We start from the raw sequence: 25532 nt of genomic DNA, 5'->3' as shown, positions 1-25532 counted from the left end.
TATCTTTTCAATATTTGATTTGTAATATTTTTTTTTCATTCTTTATTTGAAGATTTGTGTTATTTGTATTATTTATTTAATATATATTTACTATATGTACAATTTCTACATTTAATGTTGTTTTAAAACTTTTTTTTTGGTGTACATATATAAGACGCTGACCAACTGAGATGATTCAACCTTACCTCTATCATATCAAGTATCTCATTGAATGGCAGGAAATGAGTCATTTCTACTTTAAGCTGTCCATTTATCTTGCCAGCAATCTTTGGTATGACTGGCAGATTAGCTGGAACTGCAAAAAAAAGTTTCATAAAAACAAAGTAATTTATCACCAACAACACCCCACAGACTACCGTAAAAACTTGATTAATTGTCGGTAGTAAAAATAATTATTTTTTCAAGTGCGCGAATTAATAGCGTAAAAACGGAAATTATTGGTTTTTGGTGCGCGAATTAAAAGAGTACTTTTAGATCGATTCAAAAAGAAGCTGTTTTCATAACTTTATTAGTGATTTGTTTTGTTTTCCAAGGAACACGATTACAGGACGTTGTTTTAGTGCCTCTGAGACTTGTGGCTAGCGAAATTCATGGCGTATAGTCAGGCAGAGAACACGCACTGTGTCAAGAACCACGCACCATGTTACACTTGAAATGGAACAGTGAAATGGCAAAGGTCACTCTGTACACATACAAACAATGAACACTGTCTGGCCATCTGACTGCACTGCCTTTTTTTATTTTTCTAGGCAGTACCGTCAGACACAAATTATTAATTGTTGACAGGTAGTCGGCAGTGAAGCCATCAAACCAATCACCATCTTCGTCATCGTCTGAAAGAAGATAGGCAATGATTTCTGCTATTTCAGTGTTGCTTCGGATAAGGCGGTCTTCTGCCCTGTTGATTGCATTTTTGTAGCCATGTGTTTATTGTTTACACGATTGTTTGTTTTTTTGTCAAGCACTTTCATCTATAATGAAAATGTGACACAAGGTAAATCACCCGACCAATCAAAAACGTCAATTTGCGCACCATACTTAAATGACATAGAATAAAATCACTTTCCAAAATGGCGGACACATGGTCGATGCAACCCTGTGGACCAGCGACGAAAAGCCCTGTACTAAGCTTTCCATCACAGAAATTCGTAATCGATGTGCTGACCGATGGATATTTATCGACTAAGTAATAATCTTGCCCAACATCTGTAGTGTCGTGGGGGGAATGATTTTTTTCAGGTCAAATCTTGACCGAACCGAACTGCTTGCTAACTGAAAGGCTGTGATGACGGAGATCATCTGCGATTGCAGCTACACCAAGTACTGATAACATAAAAACTCAAACAAAATGTATCTTTTTAATGTCTTTATGCAATATATTCTGAGTTATCCATTTTATTCTGGCCCGCGAATTAATAGGATACAATTTTAAACATGTTTTTGAACGCCGCGAATTAAAAGGATACATTTAAAAATTAGCGTTCGAAAATAAAATGGATGTGTGAATTAATAGAGACCGCGAATTAATCGAGTTTTTACGGTAGTATAATTCCTCATCAATAAGCACTCCAAACACTCTCTTTCACAAGTTCTCAAAATTCTTTCTTTCTTTTTTTGAGGCCAAGAACAAGAATATTTTCAGCTGAACTATATTCATGGTTATCACGAGAAAATTTCTTTTAAAAAAATTTTTTTGTGAATCCATTTATAATCAAATGTTCAACCAATAACATACATGTACGTATTGTATACGTATCTCAAGTTTAAAAAAAAACACACAAACATTCTTTTTCCAAATATTGATCAGGTTTTGTTTTACTTCTTTCCTCATGGATTGCAATGTACATGTATAACTCTGTAATCCGCATACGATAATATCATATTTATCTCAAAAATTGGGTTTTTACCCCAAATATTTCAATAGCAATCTATTCATCTATTCGCAAAGAATATAAAGAAATCATTGATGAAACTGTAGTGAGCAACCTGTACTACATTTTCAACTGAATTTTATATTAACTTTCAATAGTTTACAATCACATCACATAGCTGATTGTTAATATGTCTGTATTTTAAGAATTTTCATCAACCAATATATAGATTACCCATGATGCATTTCAACCAAGTCAAAATCAATCATCAATTACAAATCAATAGAATGTCATCCTCTAAATAACTTACCCATTCCAGGCAGTGCATGTTTTTTCAATATCTCTTTTATTTTAAAATATTTCTCTGTCATCTCTCCTGATTCAGACAGCGGGGCATCATAATCTATGAAAGTATAATGACAATAGGTTAGGATAAAAAACAATGCTCAATGTACTCTAATTTACAATTACTGTAACCCCATCTAACGTTAACTATAATTATAACAGTTAATTGTAATATTATCTTACAAGTATTTTACAATAATGTTATTACAGTACTGTATATCACTATTATAATGTAGAAAATCTTATTGTAACAAAGTAAAATATCAGAAAGTAACTATATCACATTGTAACTGAACCTTACTGTCTTTTAAAGTAACTCTCTTACAATAACCTCAAGCAACTGTTTCTTACAATATAGTCCAGTAACTATCTTATAGTAACTTTAAGTAACTGTATCTTACAATAATGTCCAGTAACTATCTTATAGTAACTTTAAGTAACTGTATCTTACAATAATGTCCAGTAACTATCTTATAGTAACTTTAAGTAACTGTATCTTACAATATATATATATTAGCGGTATCGTAATTTCATGCAACTATCTTCTAGTAACTGTATCTTACAGTAATCTCTATTAATTGTATCTTACACTAATACGTATGTAACACGAATATATAGTGTAACCATCTTCTCTGTAACTCACTGCACCTGTAACTTCTAATAAATGTATTTTACAGTAACTTCTAGTAGATATTTTACAATGAGTATATCATGCAGTAACTATCTAACAGTAACTTCCAGTAACTGCATCTTACAGAAATAAACTTTACATAAATTTTAGTAACTGTATCTTACAGTATTAAACTTCCATTAAATTCCAGTAACTGTATCTTACAGTATTAAACTTTCATTAAATTCCAGTAACTGTACCTTACATTATTAAACTTTCATTAAATTCCAGTAACTGTATCTTACAGTATTAAACTTTCATTAAATTCCAGTAACTGTATCTTACAGTATTAAACTTTCATTAAATTCCAGTAACTGTATCTTACAGTATTAAACTTCCATTAAATTCTAGTAACTGTATCTTACAGTATTAAACTTCCATTAAATTCTAGTAACTGTATCTTACAGTATTAAACTTCCATTAAATTCTAGTAACTGTATCTTACAGTATTAAACTTTCATTAAATTCCAGTAACTGTATCTTACAGTATTAAACTTTCATTAAATTCCTGTAACTGTATCTTACAGTATTAAACTTCCATTAAATTCTAGTAACTGTATCTTACAGTATTAATTAAACTTTCATTAAATTCCAGTAACTGTATCTTACAGTATTAAACTTTCATTAAATTCCAGTAACTGTATCTTACAGTATTAAACTTTCATTAAATTCCTGTAACTGTATCTTACAGTATTAAACTCCCATTAAATTCTAGTAACTGTATCTTACAGTATTAAACTTTCATTAAATTCCAGTAACTGTATCTTACAGTATTAAACTTTCATTAAATTCCAGTAACTGTATCTTACAGTATTAAACTTTCATTAAATTCCAGTAACTGTATCTTACAGTATTAAACTTTCATTAAATTCCTGTAACTGTATCTTACAGGAATAAACTTTCATTAAATTCCAGTAACTGTATCTTACAGGAATAAACTTTTATTAAATTCTAGTAACTCTCTTTTACAGTATTAAACTTTCATTAAATTCCAGTAACTGTATCTTACAGTATCACATTTTCATTATATTCCTGTAACTGTATCTTACAGTATTAAACTTTCATTAAATTCCAGTAACTGTATCTTACAGGAATAAACTTTTATTAAATTCTAGTATAAACTCTCTTTTACAGTATTAAACTTTCATTAAATTTCAGTAACTGTATCTTACAGTATCACATTTTCATTAAATTCCAGTAACTGTATCTTACAGTAATAAACATTTATTAAATTACAGTATCTGTATCTTACAGTATTAAACTTTCATTAAATTCCAGTAACTGTATCTTACCATAACTGGTTACTGTTGGTAAATATGTTCCATCATATTCTAAATTGGCACCATTCCAGAATCCAAAGTTTGTACCACCATGAAACATATAAAAGTTGACAGATGCCCCAATGTCCAGTACCTTTACAAGTACCTTCTCCATTTCTACAACAAGAAAATAATGGGTCAAATAAAGATAGTAATCAATTGGCTATTTTTTCATGTTCACTGAGAGATCTGGCATAATGCGTGAAAAAGAGACAGAGACAAATCAAACGTCTGTTAAAAAAATTGCATGATTTGATTTTGAACTTAAATTTCTCCTTTTTAAATTTCAATGTCAAAATGCCTATCTATCAGAGGAGAATACTGTAAAACAAGTTTTTTTCGCGAGCATGTCTTTTTAGCGAATTTAGCGAGAGAACTGATTCACTAATTCAAGATGTTGCTAATGACTATTATAAATTCAAAATGGCCAAAGCTTAGTATACAGTAATACGGAACGTAAAAATCTGGGGCGCTTCCTAATTACATTTGACAGATTTTCTTTGTTTTCATGGAGATGATAACTGTGCATTTGTTTTGGCACGGGACAGACAAGTACATATTGTGAAAACAGGAAATCAATAATGACAAGAGAGATTCGCTAAATCAACATTTCGCTATTACATCATTTTACCACAATTCGCTAAACATGCATGTCACTTTTTCAACATGTTTTACAGTATATTGTGGAGATATTCTTACTTCATCAAATGTGTATATCACATTATTAAGTGTGAAAAATATCTAAAAATTGTTTTGCGTTTGTTGAATCCCACACAATTTTTTGATGACTATGGTTTTTCTGTTTCTGTTTTTACGTAAGATTTCACGCATAAAGCAGGATCTCATGATGAACAGAAAATTTGTATACATATACATATTTTTTTGTTTATACACCCTTGTCACAGATAATATCCCATGATATTATTACCTTCAGTACTCAGTACGTGATGTTGTTCTCCCCAATGATCAAACCATCCAGACCAATACTCCATAGTCATCAATGGTTTGTTTTCCCCCTATGAATAAATAAACAGTCAAATTATTGTAACATTTCCCATCAATCGGCAGTTTTGATCTTCGATTACAAATAAGTAAATACCACCCAACTATTGTACCTCCCAATATCAATTAATTTGTAAGAAGGATATTATGAAATGATTTCAATCTGACTTCTATTCAATATACTAATCACTATTATAAGTCTATAACACTTTTCAGATCATTCATAGAGCTGTATTGAGGGTGTTAGGATGAACATTTGAAAGATATTAATTTAGTGTTTCAGATTATGATAAAATGTTAATATACTATTCTGAAAATTTAATTTTAACAAGCATTCATTAAAACTGGGGAGTCGTCACCTGCCCATGCATCTGATGGTCATAGCGTGTCACTGTTTACAAACAAGTGTCTACCCAAGAGCCTTTGCGTTATTAGCATGTGTTTTTATCATCGCAGGTAAATATTATGGGTAAAAACAACTGCCAACATTTAAAGACACTGAGAATCAGACATTTCCAGCAATTTCAGACCATCACTTAAATAACACTATTGTTCAAAGACAATGGAACTTTAGGAATGACCTGTACATTAGAAAGGTTAATATTGCATGAAGATCACTGCATCTCCCCACTTGAGAAATGTGTGCAGTTTACAGAGTTTGTTGTATTGATGTCAGGACAATGTACTAGGTGAATAATGGACATGTTATGGTTGTAGCACATAAAATAGTTTATGTGCTACAACCATCTAGTGACCATGATTTGTAACAAGGCTGTCTAATTGGAAGTTCATCTAAACAAATTGTTGTTGTCAATACACAGTTGTCAGATTTCCGATCTAATATACCATGCAAGTTATATCATGTACTCATGCAAATTCTAGAATGCCCATTTGCCGAACAGCAGTGGTATGAAAAACAACACTCACCTGTATTGATTGCACAAATCCAAAATTTTTCTCTGGTTTAATTTGAAAGTTTGCGGTCATCAACACTGCAAGACATGAAATAAAACTATCATCAAATATGAGAGATTTATTAATCTCTAATTTGCATAAATTAAGTGTTATCATTAATGAATGCATGACAAGAAGTAAATAAACAGAATGGGAAATTAAAATAACAAAAATAACACTTAATTAAATGTATACTAGTATGCACTACCGGTACTCAAAAAAAAGTTACATTATTAAAGTGAATTCAATTGAAGTCTAATGTAGATATGTTTTGGACATTTCTACATTAGACAATGAACAATTCGATGAAGAACCAATCAGGTGGCACAAACTGCATAAAATTATGCAAATTAAGGCCAGACTTTTTTTATTCCTTGTTTCTCGAGTTTTTATAAGGCAATTTTTTTGAAGAGGGCAGAAAAAAAATAAAATTAATTCTTTTTTTCCATTAGATTTGTGTGATTCTCAAAGAATTGTAAGTGAGATCATTGATCAAAGAGAAGAAATGAAATAAAATTTTATTCCATGTATAACCTTGTTTCTCATCTGCGCAAGACTTCGGTACTTTGATCATGATACTCCCACGAAAATGCAACTTGGGTTTGTTATGCGGCAGGCGAAAAAAAATGAAGATAAAAATAAGTTTTTTTTAGCAATTTTTTGCACTTACAAGTCGGCGGGCGCGAGAAATTACGCTGAAATAAAATTTTATTTTTATTTCATTTTCGGCTCCTGTTCATTCGGCGGGTTCGCGAAACAAGGGATAATTGTTGGATAATGATTGGTTGCTATGATTGGTTGGATAATCAAGTAGAAAAGTACCGGTACTCCAAAGTGCAACTTATAATACTAGAGCCTTATGTACATTAAATATTAAGTGATTTCAAGACGTATGTAACCAAATAATGCCCCTGCCTAGTGATTTGTGAAATGAACAGATTCAAAGTAGAATCTAGGATGTATAATCTTTGCTGCCAGTGAAGTTCATGAACAAATCTTCTAAAAACACTCACAATGGAGCTGAGTGCATAGGCATACACACTTGTTTAGGTTTTGGGTTCAATGAGGGAGTGGTTGTTAAAGTGCCTGTGCAATGCCCATTTTAGATCTGTGTCCCACTGAAATGGGCAGATTTTTTTGCTGAAAATGATTACTTGTATCCAAGTAAATTTGGGATATTTCTCGTGTTGTAGCCACGCCCACCTATCCTGAAACGGTCGACTGTTTCTGGATTTCCGGCTCTCGCCGAAAGTGCGCCACCAAATGACAAAATGTGAGAGGAAGTCATACCCCTGAGCCATAATAACACTGGTCATTCAGTATACTTTTAAACGATATACATTTTTCGGTCGGCGTTTTTTCTTTTTTTTTGTCTATTTTATTTTTTTTGAGAGGGAGTTTTTAGATGTTGTGTTGTGGGCAGTTGCAGTGAAACGTATAGTCATAGTGTAAGTATTCACACGTTTCTAATCGATCCGAAGGTGTGACATCAGTGGACGAAAGCCACTAAACCTCAGATTCTTTTTTGTTGTTGGAAAAACTGTCCTCGTCCATGAAAAAACAACTAGGTTTAAAGAAAAACGCCGACAACTTAAACCTGGCGCAACACTTTTGAAAGAAATAGATTACGGACCAGCCTATGATCACCGAGGCGGATTTCAGAAGAGAGAGAGAGACGCCCGGCAAGTGTTTCAAATGAGTTGACTTTTTTGCGATTCTGATTATCGTTTTATAGAGACCATTTAGTCCCTGTTAAGTAAAAGGTAGCAATAATTTTGACAGTGACACGAAAATGAAGCGTTGGACAAACAGGAAATTACACAGCCTTACACACTGCTAATTGTTTTCATTTTCGAAGGCTAAAAGTTTCTGAATTGTTTGGTGATTGGTGTTGAATGTCGAATTCATACCTCTGTTCTTTTTTTACCTTCATGCTTGCAGCTTGATCTACGTAATAATTTATGAAATATGAATCCGGGCTTGGTCAATGTGTTTCCACCAAGTAAAGTTTTAATATGATGTTATAATTATGACAATCACGCCATGGATCACGCTAACTCAAATCCACTCTGAATTTATCTGTATGTGTGTCGATCTCAATTATTTTTGTTATCCAATTAAACGCCGCTTTTAACGCACTTGCCCTCGTCGTGACCCGACGCGTTCACCTATTTCAACAAAATGTCAATTTATTTCCATGCGGCTGTCATTTATTTAGTAACTGTGATTTGTCGTTTTCCACTATAGTCTAATGTTTAGAATGTCAAAATATGTTCTCTTTTATTTTAATTTTGAAAGTTTTACTCAGACGATCGATGAAATAAAACAGTGTAGTGACGTGCCTAGTAACCTGCTAAATAACGAGATAATTCGGACGTCAAATTCTATTTTGTCCAGCGACAGTGTACAAACGTGCGCCGGTGTCTGTGACGATCACGGTGACCAGCTACACCAGAATGGACATATTTCGCATCTAACTCAACCCCATGCAACAAAAATTGATACTATGTGTTCATTATGGTCCATTCTTCCTCGACGAACAAGTACATAAGCGACAATTTAGTCAAAGACGAGAAAACTGCACAAGAAATTTGCCTTATTTACACGTATCGGCAATGCAAGCTGCCATGCGACTTCCCCTTCTGACGTCACAAGGGGAATTTCTGTATACAAATGAGAAGCTAATGAAGAGCCTCATTTTAAAATATACAAAAATAAAGTTGCCGTAGACTGAGTTTAAAACACATTTTTTCACTTAAAAAAATAATTATGCTTAGAAACATAAAAATTAATAATATTTATGTATCAATGGATAATTTTAGGTGTGAAAATAGCAGCCATTTCACAGGCACTTTAAGAACTCGTCCTTGACTCCCAAAGTTAAAATAACTACATTGCTCACTGTTGTTGAGAACATGAACCTCTTGACATGGTTCGTCTTCTAAGTATACATTTGTACATTTGGATTATTTTTCCTGCTGTACAAATAATGTTAGAAAAAAACTCAAATTTAGATTTATGCAGCACAGATATGAGGAGTTAATGCTGATTAATCTCACCGTCTGGAATACGTCCATTCATGTAACGTTCCTCTGTGTTGCCGTCAGATGTGAGGAATAATTCCTTCATTCCTTGTTTTTCCATTGTCTATGATTTATGGATGTGGGTGATATGCAGCAATTATTATGAAAGAAAAGCAAACAAATATTTAAGCTTAAATGAAATGTAAAACCATGAAAATTCGGTCCAGTTTTGTCTTAAGAAATCTGTCCTCAGAAATATTAGATTTTTAATGAATTTGTATTTTTGTGACAGAGGCGAGACTAGTATTGTGTGTGTTGATGTAAGACATGCAATCACACTTTCAGAAATGTTAATTATTGTTACAGAACATTTTCTTGTTTTCAAATTGCAATTCTAGCTGTTTTATCTTTCATCATCTTGTGAACTGACTAAGATTTAGAGTTGTGGTGTTCTTATTAAATTTAAACATTTTTTTTACAGAAATTTTTTTTTATAGTTTATCTAGAAAGCTCATGCACAGAACAGAAGACTGAGTAGACAACATACTGTATCATCACATAGATAGTCTACAAATTTTTATATCATGACATCATCAAAGTTTTAAATTATGACATCATCAAGGTTTTAAATCATGACATCAAGGTTTTAAATCATGACATCAAGGTTTTAAATTATGACATCATCAAGGTTTTAAATTATGACATCATCAAGGTTTTAAATTATGACATCATCAAGGTTTTAAATCATGACATCATCAAGGTTTTAAATCATGACATCATCAAGGTTTTAAATCATGATATCATCAAGGTTTTAAATCATGAAATCATCAATGTTTTAAATCATTTGACATCATCAATTTGCAGAACTGCATCATGGGATGCCAAGGTTGTTACTGTTTACTATTACAATAATGATACAAAACCTCAGATCCACAGTTCAATTTGTTAGACAATGAGGCAAAGTTTTATATATTATGGGGAACACACAAAAAGAACTTTATATTAATGGAAGTGATAATTTCTGAAATAGATTCATCTATACAGAACATTACTTTTTTAAAATAAAATTTTGTTTTTGTATTCTTTTCTTTAACAATTTTAATAACTTTAGTAAATGAGAGATTATAACCATTTCATCAAAAATTCAGAAAATACAAACATTGCTAGTATAGTAATAATTTATATGGTGACAACTATTTATGACAGAAGGAAAAATTCAAAATGGTGAGTCAGATTTCTTAATCTACAACTGGACAGAATTTAGTCGATTGACTATGGATAGAATTTAGCCGCTTGACCTCTTACCCCCTGGTATACGTCCACTGGCATTTTCATCATCACTGTTATCACTTGTTACAAACAACTCTTTCATTCCACGTTTTTCAAATGCCTGAGACAGCAACAGTTCGTAGAAATAAAACAGTTTATTGTCCAATTAGAATATTCTATTAAATTTTTTGTAGTGTAGTGTAGTGTAGTGTAGTGTAGTGTAGTGTAGTGTAGTATTAAACATAACTTGTACATGTAGTGTAGTGTAGTGTTAAACGTAGCTTGTACATGTAGTGTAGTGTAGTGCAGTGCAGTTCAGTGCAGTGCAGTGCAGTGCAGTGCAGTGCAGTGCAGTGCAGTGCAGTGCAGTGCAGTGCAGTGCAGTGCAGTGCAGTGCAGTGCAGTGCAGTGCAGTGCAGTGCAGTGTAGTGTAGTGTAGTGTAGTGTAGTGTAGTTAACACATTAAATCTGTGAGTGTGAGACATACCTCTTTGATATAAATCATGTAATTCAGATCACTTCCATATGAACCATACTCATTCTCAACCTGTATCGCTATGATTGGTCCTCCATTAGAAAACTGTAATTAACAAAACATCACACTATTAAACAAAATGACATGCAAGAGTGAACCACTGAGTGATTACAGTGTTAATGTTCCAGTCAAAGACATTTCAGAACAAACTTAACCTGTGTACTTGCCTTCGTACACATACCACATTAGAATAAAATTCTAATCAACAAATTAATATACTGATAATTAAGGTAGAGATGCAGTTTGGGAGACTATATTTCTAATTGGCTCTAATTACTGTAATTACACGAGTAAAATATACTTTTTACCCATCAAGTTATATATAATTTGAAAGAGTTTTGTTTAAACTTTTGAGTTTTATGGTTTACAATAATGTACTATGATACTATATTAAGTGGTGTTGATTTTGGGTTAAAATCATGCATTTAAGGTGAAAGTGCACTTAAAACTATTTAACTTTTGAATGCATACCCTGATTTTAATTTAAGAACACTTATTTAAAACTACTGTTTATTAGGAACATAATGGCTTATTTATTAGTGCTTCCATTGAAAAGTTTTTACACAGTGCTCTTTGAAACATTCACATTTTATAAATCGTCCACAGTTAACAGAGCCGCTAATTGGCAGCTCTATTGTTTCTGTTCCAGTAAAGACAGTGAAACCACACAAAGCCATTTACTTAGGATAGACCTGAATAATGACCCCTGAAAATTTCATCGAAAACAAATGAACCTTCTAGAAGTTAAATAGTTTTAAAGTTGAAATTTGGAGTAAAAAATGAAACTGAGATAATCGCCATTTTGTAAAAAAAAAGTTTTAAAACGAATCATTCGCTTCATATGTGTAACAGAAACTCCTAGAAATACACCATACACCGTAATTTGCCTATGTTAAATCGTCAGGTAAAAAAAATAAAATAAAAACATTTACAATTCGAGGGAAACGGACAAAAAATCGTCCGCGAAGTCTCAACTTAGCGTGAAAACTGTCATGGCGTCGTGTTATCAATTCCACTGAGGGAGGGACACAATGGATTACGTAAAGCTGATGACTTATTCATACAGTTATATAAACATAGCGATCGCCATTGGGTGGGTTGAGTCTAAATTTACCTTCGCTCAAAGCTTTAAAAAATACTTTGTATGACGCAGTTTCCGTGGACCTAGCGAAGTTAGACGACCAGGTTGAAAAAGGCCCTAATATTTTACTACACAACGACTATTCGCAAACGCCGGTGAAACAAATTCGAAATAAAGTCACATTGGAAAGGGAACTATTGTAAATCGATGCAGGTTTCATTCAACTACAGACGAGACAGGTCGATGCAAATTAAGCGAACTCTGACCTCTGGAAATACCTCATTCATAGAGTTCCTTAGTACCAGAGGTCGCCGATCACGACCATACAACGTAGTTTGCGACATCGCTACCGGTGCATGCTAGCTGACAAGGGGGTTTCCGATTAAGGTAACCAAGATGGCATCGCAGAGTGCATGATTTTTCTGCGGTGTTTAAAAACAGCATCTCATTGCCGATTTTTCGGTAATTTCCAGGGTATTTTTTTTATTTTTAATTAACCGAGTATTTTATGTTTGTGTATTTTGGCACTGAAAAGTTAGTTATCGATGACAGCAACAGCAGTGTTGTTTGTCAATTGCATCACAATTCTTTCAGCACGATAATCATTACATCGAAACGAAAAATGTTTACTTCAGTTTTAAAATGCCGTTGGAATAAAAATTTGTTTAAACATTTTTTAGTTTTGCCCACAATGCAAAAAAGCTTGAAATCTATGCACCAAGAAAACAAAACAAATTGTGGCCTTGTTTTGCGCGAAAATTAAATCGCCCTATCGACGCTACCTCCTACATGAAAATAAATGAAAAACCAATTTATTTAAGGGTGAAAAAGTTTACTTATCAGTTACAAGTGTATGTTTTGTTTCATTCCGCTTGCATGCTGGAAGAGTCTACGTCTTGTCTGTTTTTGTAGTTTGCTAGTTGATCGCGCTTGAGGTAAGTAAACAGAGAGCCAGGACAGGAAGTCGCACACCGGCTGCTCCGTAACTGGGGCCAGCAATCATTTGCATATAACATCAACAGTGACTTGTCAATCAAAGAGCAACGCAAACAAACTTTCAGGACTTTTAATCACATACGCGTGCCTCGGTTTCCTATATTTTAAAATTGATTTTTGAGTATGTTCCAACAATGACAATGCTCCGAAATTTTAACACTATCTAGCCAAGACTGTCTGGGTGAGAAAAAGCAAAAAAAAAAAAAATTCACGAAAAATGCCCACGAACCTGCATCTCTACCTTAATAAAATTGATAACATTGTCATTGATGTACTACCACTACTGAACTCAAGTTACATTTCACGCTTTTTCTTGAGCCACCAGCAAATGGTCAAATTCAAATACATCCAAAAACAAAGTGACCTGCAGAAACTCAAAACAAAACCAGTACAGACATGTCAGAGAAAACAGACAAATGGACATATATGTAAACATAACCAAAAACAAGTCCTCATTTTTGATGTATGAAGTAAAGACTACAAGAATGTTATATCTGAGCATATGTACTATACCTGTAGTGGTTCCACCAATGGTAATAACTCATCAAAGTAGCGATCAACAGCACTCAGAAAGTTAGGATCCGTTGTTCTAACTCTCATGTCGGGACTATGTAACAACCAACTGAAATGAACAAATATAGTCTAAGAGTAATATTGTCATCTATGATGCACTGTAGTACACATGTGTGTACAAATATAGAGTAATATTGTCATCTATGATACACTGTAGTACACATGTGTGTACAAATATAGAGTAATATTGTCATCTATGATGCACTGTAGTACACATGTGTGTACAAATATAGAGTAATATTGTCATCTATGATACACTGTAGTACACATGTGTGTACAAATATAGAGTAATATTGCCATCTATGATACACTGTAGTACACATGTGTGTACAAATATAGAGTAATATTGTCATCTATGATACACTGTAGTACACATGTGTGTACAAATATAGAGTAATATTGTCATCTATGATACACTGCAGTACACATGTGTGTACAAATATAGAGTAATATTGCCATCTATGATACACTGTAGTCAACATGTGTGTACAAATATAGAGTAATATTGTCATCTATGATACACTGTAATACACATGTGTGTACAAATATAGAGTAATATTGTCATCTATGATACACTGTAGTACACATGTGTGTACAAATATAGAGTAATATTGCCATCTATGATACACTGTATTACACATGTGTGTACAAATATAGAGTAATATTGTCATCTATGATACACTGTAGTACACATGTGTGTTACCACTAGATTGTGGTAGGATTTTGATGATTTATAAGGCAACAAGGGCACTAATGGAATGTTCACTGCTACGCAATTCAGTCTGGTTTGAGGAAGTTACTATGACTACCTGACACCAGTCAGCAGCAGTGGTAATAATAAATAAACAAGCCCAATCTAGAAGCCCAATCATTAAAACAAAATGGCTGCCAGTCAGCCATTTTGAATCCAATCTGAAAAATAAAATGACGCGCATCAGAACCTGTAATGTCTAATGTATGTACCAAGTTTGAATGAAATCCATCCATAAATGCCAGAAATGCTTGATATTTGATGATTTTTTAGCACAAAAATGACCACCATTCAGCCATTTTGAATAGGATCGTCAAACCAATAAATCTGTTTATCTATGACATGATGTATAATGAATATTTAAAATTTGAATATAATCAGTCAAAACAAGTCGTAGATATGAGTCTAGAAGCCCATTCATTAAAACAAAATGGCTGCCAGTCGGCCATTTTGAATCTTATCTGAAAATAAAAATTATTTGCATCAAGGTCCCATAATGTCTAATATATATACCAAGTTTGAACAAAATCTATCTGTAAACAGCCGAGAAATGCTTGATTTTTAGGATTTTTTAGCAAAAAAATGGCCGCCATTCGACCATCTTGAATCAGATCGTAAAACAAAATGATGTGCATCAAGGTCCTATAATGTCTAATGTATATACCAAGTTTGAACAAAATCCACATGTAAACAGCCGAGAAATGCTTGATTTTGATGATTTTTAGCACAAAAATGGTTGCCATTCAGCCATCTTGAATCAGATTGTGAAACAAATTTAGGCGAGGGTTCTCCGAACCCGCCTATTCACATAGTTCATACCCACCATAGACTCCGGTCAGTCAAAATAACTATTTTGAACTGTAGGCATTAATCAGCGATTCTGTCGGTGACGGAGAGATAGAATCTAGGTCAAGGGAAGCCCCATGACCTCAAGATTCTTTTACCCCTACATCACGAACCCACGTGATCGAGGCCACATGGCAGCGCCATAGGTAGCCGTCAATCACTCTGAATTTCTCTTCGCCTCAAGTGGAGATGAAATCTAGCGAGCTCTGCTGGATTGCCTGCTTTTGTTTTCCTGTCCGGGTTTATAGCTTGGGTTGTTGCCGCTGCACGGCATCCGCCATTGTAGCTGGTAGGATAAGTTTTCCTTGTCTTTTTTACCCATGCACCAGTACATGTATATCAAATTGTTCACTGTGCCATTACAGATTGAGCATTTTAATTTCACCATGACTATTAACACAACAGAGGTAATTAACATTTGAATTGTTATCTAAATTAGCCATCAGAAAGTGATATTCTCACAGTAAAAATACTATACCTTGGTAAGCCTCCAAAATCCCATTCTGAGCAAATATAGGGTCCTGGTCGGAATATCACAAACAAACCGACCTCTTGGGCAAGTTTTATATACCTCCTAAAATGCAAAAGAAGATCACATCAGTGCATGTTTTTGAACTAGCATATACAATCATTTTAATTGTTTTGTAGCCTACCAACAAATGTTTATCTTGAAAACGTCATAAAAGTTTAAGAACATTTCATGTTAAATTGTGACCTATATAGGAATGAAAAAGACTCAGCAGTTATCACTACTGCACTTAGCCACAAATAAGGAAAAAATTAAATATTTTTTAAATAACAGAAACAAGAAATCAATAATCCAAATAGCAAAATACACAGATGACTAAAAATTGAAAAAAAGTCAGCTGCTTTAAAATAAAGTCATCAACATTAATTACATAATAGTAATCTAACTGTATCATGTTTCCCCTAATAGAAATATTGGAAACTACTGAATTTGTTTTATTTTTATATTTTAATATAATTTGTCAGTTAATTTTTCTTATTTTTCTTTTGTTCTGCATTGCACATTCAAGTCAAGCCTCTGATGATACGAACACAATAAAGATTTATTAATATTACAAAAAATAGAAACTGGTAGTTTGTTGATCACACATTTCGCCTTGTAGTGTTGTTATGAAAATTGACAACCAGTTCATGTCCATAAAAACTCTGCTGCAGGTTGCTGTAAATTTCAACAAGTAAATGGTAGAGAAGTCAGAAATGTTTGATTGCCAAGAACATATTATAAACAGATGTGATTTTAACGTTTCACATACAGATGCAAAAATGTAGGTTACCATAGAAACTCATTAGTTTGACGCTCACTAATTTCCAGAGAAAATTTATATACCAAGTCAATAATATAGACCATTATAAAATTTTGTTTTTATGCCATCTGCAGTGAGGCTGAATAGAGAAACATGTCCCAGTCCTGTAGCATTTAAAAATATCACTGACAGTAGAGTTATCAATAATATCTACCCTGATCTTTTGAAAAATACTAATGAATTAGGGTATCAATATGACTACATATATTATATCTACTCGGTATGCATCCCTACACACAGACAATTGATCCACACCGGTGACCTGATGAAAATAATGGAACATACTAGTTTGCTGTAGCTTAGTGCGAGGCTGTGACACTGAGATATTATCCCCCATTCTTACACTTTGCTTTGTGTGCTTTCATCTGTTATTTGTTGGCAGGTTGTCCATTATTGTTTATAAATAAAATCGCATCACAAACAGCACATCTACATTGTACAATGATTGACAGTGTTACTGAACCAATGTCTTTTTATGTTTATCTTTCAATTATTTTCTTTTAATATTTTTATTATTCTATATTATATGAGAACCAAAAACAAGATCTCCGAGGCCAATTGTGTCGATGATCTATTAAGCTTTACAATTCTCACCTGACAGTCATCATTTTGTTAATTCAATTTCGAAGAGTAACTGAAATGTATTACTCATAATGGCCCAGTTTCAAATAAATCTGCAGACCTATGGAGGGATAGAGGTGAATTCTGAAGATTTTCGATTCATTCAGAAAAATATAATAGAATGGAGTTTAAAATATATATATTGAGATCTCAAATGAACACTACTTCATTATTGATTGGTGGAAATCCCATGATGCATTTCTTTGTTATGTAGACAACAAGCAAACAATGCAAAAATGCTCTTACAATGTATTCACTATTCTTTTTTTATTGTTCATTTAAGTGAGACATGCTCTTTGAGTGCTACAATACATTCACAATTGAGTCTAGAAACTCACTGAATTCAAATCCGGCTTCATTCATTACATATTATTCAATTTTCTTTTTTTTTTTATCTTATATTATTATACATCTGTCACCGTAATGCCATAAATTACAGCATGCCGTAATTTTGGGGTATTGCACTGGGTATTTTTATCCTACCATATTGGGAAATGCAAATCCCAAATATTGAACAAATATGCGCATCAGCGTCCTCTAATAACCTGGTAATAGTAAAAATCAAACATGGCTGCCCCCAGGGGTTTAATTGGACCCCACACAAAGAAGTTTGTTAAATCTATTTTAAACGTTTGGGATTTCGGCATTCCCATGATGTATTCCTGGGAGGAAAAGATGTACAATAATAAGGTTATTACGAGGATACTGCAAAATATGCACTCAGACAGTACACAGTCGATACTCTCTGCTATACTGTCTTCATGCATACTTTGCATGCAGTATTCTCATAATAACCTCATATTATCAAACTGCATATGTACTGTTTGTAGTGACATCTGCAATACCTGATTTGCATATGTACTGTTTGTAGTGACATCTGCTATACCTGATTTGCATATTCTATGTAATAGCTTGATATAATTTGTTATTTTGTTCACTTGAAAAACAGCAATTTTAATCCGAGCAATACTAAACCAAACATTAGTGGTATCGAATGAACTTACACAGGATAAAATGTTGGGATGCATGAGCAAATAGCACATCGATAAGCTGGAAAACTTATATAATTTGTCAGCTATTTGCATACAACATGACACATTGCAATATACATTATTACAAAAGTTGACAAAAACATAATACTCACACAAGATCAAGTATACCAGTAAAGTCAAACTGACCTTTCACCTCTTCATGTGCATTCCATGGAACATATCTACCGGTATAATTAAAAACAATTAGAATAAACGTTAGTTAATGCAGGGATGACTAAGATTTGACGAGACAAATATTCATTGACAAAGATTTGTATATTATCTAAAAATAACTTTTAAGTTTTTTACATTCTTACTGTGGCCGCAATAAAGAATTGTCTAGAATTATTGCAATAAAACTAGGTACACTGCTAGCTACGTTGCTGTATTGGTATAGATTGTTTATAAAGATGCAATGATATTTCAACAACATTCCACCAGACATTGTGGCACCATTAGAAATTTAAAACACTTATTTTTGATCCCTGATAAATGTAGACAACTGAAAAATAATGAGATCAGATAGTTACATATTCCTAGGTCAAAAACACTATCTGATTGTATGCAGTGGTTTGACAAGCTAGAATTCAAGACAGAAGACTAATTTTCAGTACTGCCAGTTTAATACAGAATGGAAGGGAAATCTGGATTCCCAGAAAATGGAATAAAACACAAAGCACATATTCAGCCAGGATTTAAATTATATGTACTATATAAGTTGCTTTAATGCATTTTTTTGATGAGTTTTGTGTAAGAAAAACAAAACCTTAGTTGAGATTATAGGCACAATGTGCAGGAAATTTGATGTTCAACAATACCGTATTTGTTCTATTAAAAGCACATCTTACATAGAAGAGTATATAAACTAAAATCACATTCGTTGTATACTGAATCATTAAAATATTACATATTTTGACCACCACTGTACTTTACACAAAGAACAAAGATAGTATGCAAATGATGCTGTAGAATTTGCCATAAATGGGTCGTTGAAAATGTAATGAAAATGTTAAATTTGTTTTATGGTGAAATGCAACAGTTAATGATCAGTGTTGGCCAGCTTCTTATTGCCAAGTGTCTATGTTACACATGACTGTGACAGAAATACTGAGGGAATAAATGTTACATGTAACAGGTGACTATCAAGTTAACCTCATTTTTCAACCAGCATATTCACAAGAGACAGACACTTGCTAACTTTGTACCAGAAACATAAATCTTACTTGAAACAGAATGATGTAATTGTTTTTTTCAGTTTAGCAAATCGTTCAAAAAAGAGACTATCACCACAGTCACTTGATCACATGAAAGCTGAAAATATTTTGTATTATTTACTATTATTAGTTATCACTAAATTTTTCATTGCTATACTACTTACACACTGCATTGACACCCCCCCCCCAACACACACACACACACACACAGTTAGAATGGCTAAGCCCTGTAGCAAAAAAAAACACTTTTAAATAGAATTGGCTGTCAGTCGGCCATATTGAATCAAATCACACACAAAAAAAAGATGCATCTCTCTTTGTGCGAAGATTAAACGAAAAAGGAAATGGGCGTTACCAAATGGTTCTATAGCCAATTGAAGTGTCTTCTTTCGATTGGAATGAAACACGAGCGTCTTCTGACGTAAATGTTCAATAAATATTTTATAAATTCTCATAAAAAAGGTTCATGCCTTTATACATGTACTAATGATGTCACATAACCAAAAAATTATGGTTTTGTTTCTGTGCTTTATTTGAATAAGATTTCTCATGAATTATACACAAACCCAAGCCTTTAATTAGGCCAAAAAACAAACAAACTTATGTTGCCCTCAAGTCGGGAAATTGGGTCGGTTGGATTTCTTTTTTTTCAGAGAAATACAGATCAACCCGAGGTTCAAAGTCGCCACTTATCCCCCCAGGAACCCTGGGGATCAAACAACAGTCCGGGATCGTTAATTTTTAGAGGAAACGCTTTTTTACTGCTTAAAATGGTGAGTTTTTAATATTTGGGTCTATTAAAAAAAAAACGCGACCCGATATTTCTTATTTTTCGGCCGGTCGCTGACGGCAACAAAACATTTTTTTTTTGGCCTTATGATGCTTACAGGGTTCAGTGAGAGGAATGGAATGCAATTTTAATGGTTGAGCATTGGAAACTCTGAGAGAAAATAGTAGAAAAAATGTGATTTTCAGGATATTGTTATACATGTACCTGTCAACTTTTCTTCAAAAAACTTGGAAAATGGTCACCCTGAATTGAATTTTTCAAATTGGCTATTTTGCATATAATATATATAATGTAAGATAAGATAAGATAACTTGATTGACATTATTCTTTCTATAGAAGATGAACATAGTCAAGTAAAATAAAAAAAAGTAAAGAGGACAATAAAAAAAGAAAAAAAATTAAAACAAGAGATTAATTAAAAGGCAGAATCAAGTGTTTTATTAATACACACCTGTTTGCATTATAAACACACCAAGTTTAATGTGGCAGTTTGTCACAATGTAAATAAATTTATCAGAATGATCCATTGAAGTAAAATTAGGATTATCTATATGTAAATCTGTAAAAAGTATCTGCCTCATTTTATTGTGCTGTGGGCAGTCCATAAAGTAATGGTACTCATCCTCAACTGAGTTATTGTCACATCTTGTGCAGATTCTGTGTTTCAGTTTTGTTTTTGGTCTAGTATACCTCCCTTTCTCAATCATAAGCTGATGGTCACTAATTCTTAATTTACAAATATATTTTCTATATTTTGAATTATTCACATCCATCAAATACTTTTCCATTTTGAAGTTTGTTTTAAACTTCCTGTAGGTGCGAAGTTTGTTGAGCTCTCCTGAATCAGATTTTTCTAAATTAATGTCACTCTTTCACTTTTTTGAATAACCATCTTCTATTTTTTCCAAAACTCCCTTCACCACAGTGCATGATCTATGCCAGTATTTATCATCATTTTAGTAATAAATACTGACAGTGGATGTACGCAAAATAGCTAATTTATATATTTTATTATGTACTATTCTAAAACAAAATCATGTGATTACACCCAATAGCAGCAACTAACTCTCTAGTCATCCAGTGTTTATTTTGTAGTGGCATTGTTCACTAAAGATTACAAACTTAGTGACAGTCTCACATTTTTGCAGCTAAGAAAACATAATTTACATTTTAAGTCTGGATTTCTTCCCCCATGGGACTATAAACCATGTTCCATGCTTCCCCTAAATAAAATGTTGATAGTGTGAAATGGTAAGCAGGTATAATGATACATTTCAGATGTTTAAGCGCTAGACGATTCCATATAGTCCTGTGTGTGTTGGAGTTGCACAATTGACATATATAAGCTAGTTTGTTGACTTAAATGTTCATGAGACATATAATGGTCACTGGTTACCAGCATAGTGGTTGTTGCATCAGACTCATGATCTGTAGACCCAAGTTCAAATCCTACCTTAGGCTGAACGCCAGGAGAGCGCATTAAATTGCCATTTGATAGAGAGATGGCCGCAGAGCCCTGTCATGTTGTCCCAAACATGAATATGACTTCTGTGGCAAAAATGCACTACCGAGTATATGTGTCAGCACTTGCAATTTGCACATACAAAACAAAGAGTCAGGAGAGACAACAGTGACATTCAATGTCCAGAACTGTCACCGGGCACAAAAACATTTAAAAACAAAACAAAAAAATGTTCTTGGGGCATGTTTTTGTTGATGCTCGCATTTGTTTTTCGTTTTATTTTCATTCATTTTAAAAAACCGATAAGTTTGACCCCTCACCCGAAACACAAACAAAATTACAATTTGTGAGCATTTCTGACAATGTGAGAATGTCAGTTATATCCCCCCCACTCCCTATATTTAGGGGGGGGGGGGCTATGCTTGTTCCCTCATTTTTTTTGACCCCCCTATCTAGGGAAAAGAAGAAAATTATACCCCCCCTTTCACGGGCTTTTCCGATGAATTTCACCCCCTATCTAGGGAACTTTTCAGTCTAGAACTCCTTTTAAACCCCCCTTTTTTGTATATCTCGGGAAGTGTTTTGAAATACACCCCCTATTTTGAGAATCTCGGGAAAACAAGCAAAAAATAACCCCTTTTCTACGATTTTCTCGGGAAAAAGTACCCTCTTTCCAGAGAAAAAACGGGAACGCGCATGCGGCCCCCTATGGATCCTGAGTGGGGGGGGGGGTTATATCCATAAGTTTGATGGAAATATTTTCCACATTTCTTAAAATGCGGGTGATTTTATGATATGGGTGATGCCAACACTTATTCGAATGTGAGCAACATTATGGTGGTATACAGCGTTGCTGTCATTTTTTTTTCTTTCTTGTATTCAAATGAGTACCTTTCTAGGTAGAAAATGTTTTGGCAACATTTTCTCCATGAAGATTTAAATTCCAAGATCTACCACCATCAAAGGGTTTCCTAATGGGGTTAGACCTTCAGCCAGACATGCATGATATTATGACATTGTGACCTTTGACATATAGAGACGTGGCATAAGAGTTATGTAAAACATATAGCGAATATAAATAATACAGTTTTGTTATTGATGCAGTATAATTCAGAACACAATTATTTTTAAAATGGACGCCTCTGTCGTAAGATTACGAGCATGAATATGTAGAATGGGTTCAGAATCACAAGCAAAACGCATGCGAGTAGAAGCAGTCTCTGTGGTAGAAGCGAGTTCGACCATGGACGTCCATGGTTCGACGGAGCAAAGTCTAGATTAGGATGAGATATCATGGCCACAAGTCGTGATCAATCTGACACTCACGTTTCTACTGTATTTAAACCACATGCTTTCAGCTTCAGTAGTCGATCCTTCCAGTAGTCGGGGTGGACTCGGAAATAGTGAACAGCGCCGCTCAGAATCTGAAACGGGCGTCCATTGAGCGAGAACTGCTTTCCTTCGGCCTGCAAAGAAATACGCTGTCCAAGTGACGCAAAATCCTCGTTTTGTCGAACTCGTAGCAAATAAAAATACCAATACAAAATAACACATACTGCGAGGATAATTATGAAGAATCGAGCCCCATGCACAGGCCTGAATGATACGTTGGCCATTGTAAATAGAGGGCTGCTTCTCGTAGTCATGCCCAGTGAAAGCGTGTATATGAGTACATGTATAATTACATACCTGCATCACGTAAACAATAATGGCGGAACCGGAAATAACGCCCGGGCTTGACCACTTTGCTTGTGGGTGGGTGATCAGATGTACGATATAGCAAATCAACACAGTTTGGACCAGAAGTACGAACATATATTATTAAAAATAAATTTATAAAGTAGAAATAGTTTTCCATCTACGACTTCTGTATAATTGATTGTCGTCCGTGCCAATGGCCTTCGATCGCCACCATTAACATAGTAAAATGCTCCGCTTATCAATGCCCTCATCAATAATTGTGTTTACTTTGTCGGGGGGGGGGGTCATTATGCATTGTCAATTCTTCATTTTACAAACGAAATAAGCTCTATATATGAGTCCTCTATAACCCCGCAACTTACTATTGTCTCCCTGTTCAAAGAAAATCACGTAAGCAGTAACCGTAACCCGAAGGACCTGGCCATTTAGACCATTAACTTTGAAGGGTGATAGAATAGGGAAAAAACACTACGAGAAAAAAAAAATCATACAATTAATTGAATTTAATAACAACGAAGAAATTGAAATTAAGAACTATGGGCATTTAGGAACACTCATTAAAACAAATGACTCTTAAATAAAAGGTTTATGCAAAAGCTGTGAGAACCATTATATGAGAATCATCAAACACTAACGCCCACATAAATCAACGAGCCATTTTGTTTTCATTTTGTTGAATCGCTAGGGGTCATTTTCGGTTATTTGCTCATTTTCAGTTGACACTGAGCCCCAAAACGAATATTCAGACCAAAGGCAAACGCAACAATGTTATCAGTCTTTCCTGTTCTCGTGTGGGCGTGGAAATCAAGAGACCCACTAAGACCCACCCTTTTGTAATATTAATTCAACACGTAAATTAACATTAAAAACGTAACTTTTAATACATTTGAAAAAAGAAAAAAATACAACTACACAGATTGTCACAATCACAACTCGTAAATTGACCAATTGTTATGGTCACCAAGTTAACGTACATGACGTCATATTTTAGAACTAAAGCCACGCTAACTGATTCGTGACCACGCTAGTTGAAATGGAGATCAAAAAATGGATTTTTTTTTTCCAAATTAAACACGCCATCGTATTACCAAATCATCTATCCAACCCCCAGTTCAGTGAACCATCCTCCACTAGGTACACCAACTCTGGATCAACTATGTTACCAGGCGAAGTATTAGACTTTGGTGTGCAAATGACTGACACATCCCTTAGCACGTCAATAAGATGCGCAGTTTTGAGTTGAAAATAAAATTTGAAAATGAAAAGATGTCATCATCACAGTCATAACTCCGAGACCCATAGCTAAACATTAAATTGTCAGTGCCTACCTCCAATTAATCTATTGAAATTACACCAACAATCAAAATAGTAGATTCTAAGAAACATTAGAAATTCATTCGATCGCCACAGACCCCCGATAAACATGCTATATCGAGTAGAAAATATTTAGTCTAGTTTTCTAAGTGAGTATTAAAAACAGCTAAGCGTTTCAGGCAATGAACAATAGAATTTTAGCTTAGTTCAGGACCATAAATCGGAATCAAAATCAAATCTTTCAAATTATTGGAGTTGGTATTTCTAGTTGCCTGGGAAAAACTTTTCACAAAAATACTGAAAACAAAATTGATACAAACTAGATAAAAATGCCAAATTTCAATTCAGATATTTGGATTTAGAAAAGGTCTTCGAAACACTGACAATCTTTTTATTTTAAAGTCAGCTATCAATAAATATTTACACCATAACAATGTAAGTTCTGACAACCCAGCTACTGCTAATCAGAAACCGAATAAGGCAAAGTAACTATATATGTATATTGCATGCTTCGTTGATTTGAGATAAACATTTGACAGTGCTCGGCATCAATCTCCGAGGTGAAGCAAGATTGTAATCTATGCCCAACATGTTCACTATTTTTAGTCCTCGTTCGGATGCAGTTCAAACACGGGGACTTATGTTTTGATTTTTGTGCGTCCGTACATCATACATAATATTTAAACAATAATGTACTCCCCGGTGGCTCATACATTAGCGATCTGTTGTTCCTGATGCATGTCATTTTATTTTTCAGATCGGAACAAAATGACTGACTGGCGGCCATTTTGTTTAAATGAAAGCTCTTCCAGAGCAATATTTCTCATTATGGA

General features: G+C 33.8%; 1 protein-coding gene across 3 annotated transcripts in view; it reads right to left on the bottom strand.

Annotated features, from left to right (window-relative positions):
• The window catches only part of LOC100372886 (beta-galactosidase-1-like protein 3), a 32297-nt gene extending 8895 nt beyond the window's left edge, over positions 1 to 23402 (bottom strand). Inside the window, exons 1-12 of one of the 3 annotated variants that reach the window (XM_085499403.1) lie at positions 23374 to 23402; positions 23011 to 23150; positions 18332 to 18400; positions 15714 to 15809; positions 13579 to 13687; positions 10941 to 11033; positions 9221 to 9308; positions 6135 to 6199; positions 5134 to 5221; positions 4179 to 4322; positions 2182 to 2274; positions 186 to 295 (exon numbers count right to left, since the gene is read on the bottom strand). In XM_085499403.1, coding sequence (XP_085355529.1) covers positions 186 to 295; positions 2182 to 2274; positions 4179 to 4322; positions 5134 to 5221; positions 6135 to 6199; positions 9221 to 9308; positions 10941 to 11033; positions 13579 to 13687; positions 15714 to 15809; positions 18332 to 18400; positions 23011 to 23150; positions 23374 to 23379 — 1101 coding nt within the window. In that variant the 5' untranslated portion in view covers positions 23380 to 23402. Of the gene's footprint in view, positions 1 to 185; positions 296 to 2181; positions 2275 to 4178; positions 4323 to 5133; positions 5222 to 6134; positions 6200 to 9220; positions 9309 to 10940; positions 11034 to 13578; positions 13688 to 15713; positions 15810 to 18331; positions 18401 to 23010; positions 23339 to 23373 lie in introns of those variants that run through there. The other 2 variants (XM_085499402.1, XM_085499404.1) reach the window with 2 other exon arrangements.
• Positions 23403 to 25532: the final 2130 nt, after the last annotated feature.

This window comes from Saccoglossus kowalevskii, chromosome 5 (assembly GCF_978046115.1).
Source record: "Saccoglossus kowalevskii chromosome 5, keSacKowa6.1, whole genome shotgun sequence".
In the NCBI taxonomy this organism is placed as follows: Eukaryota; Metazoa; Hemichordata; class Enteropneusta; family Harrimaniidae; genus Saccoglossus; species Saccoglossus kowalevskii.
Note: the sequence above shows the minus strand (reverse complement) of the source record. Positions and strands in the feature narration are given on the sequence as shown.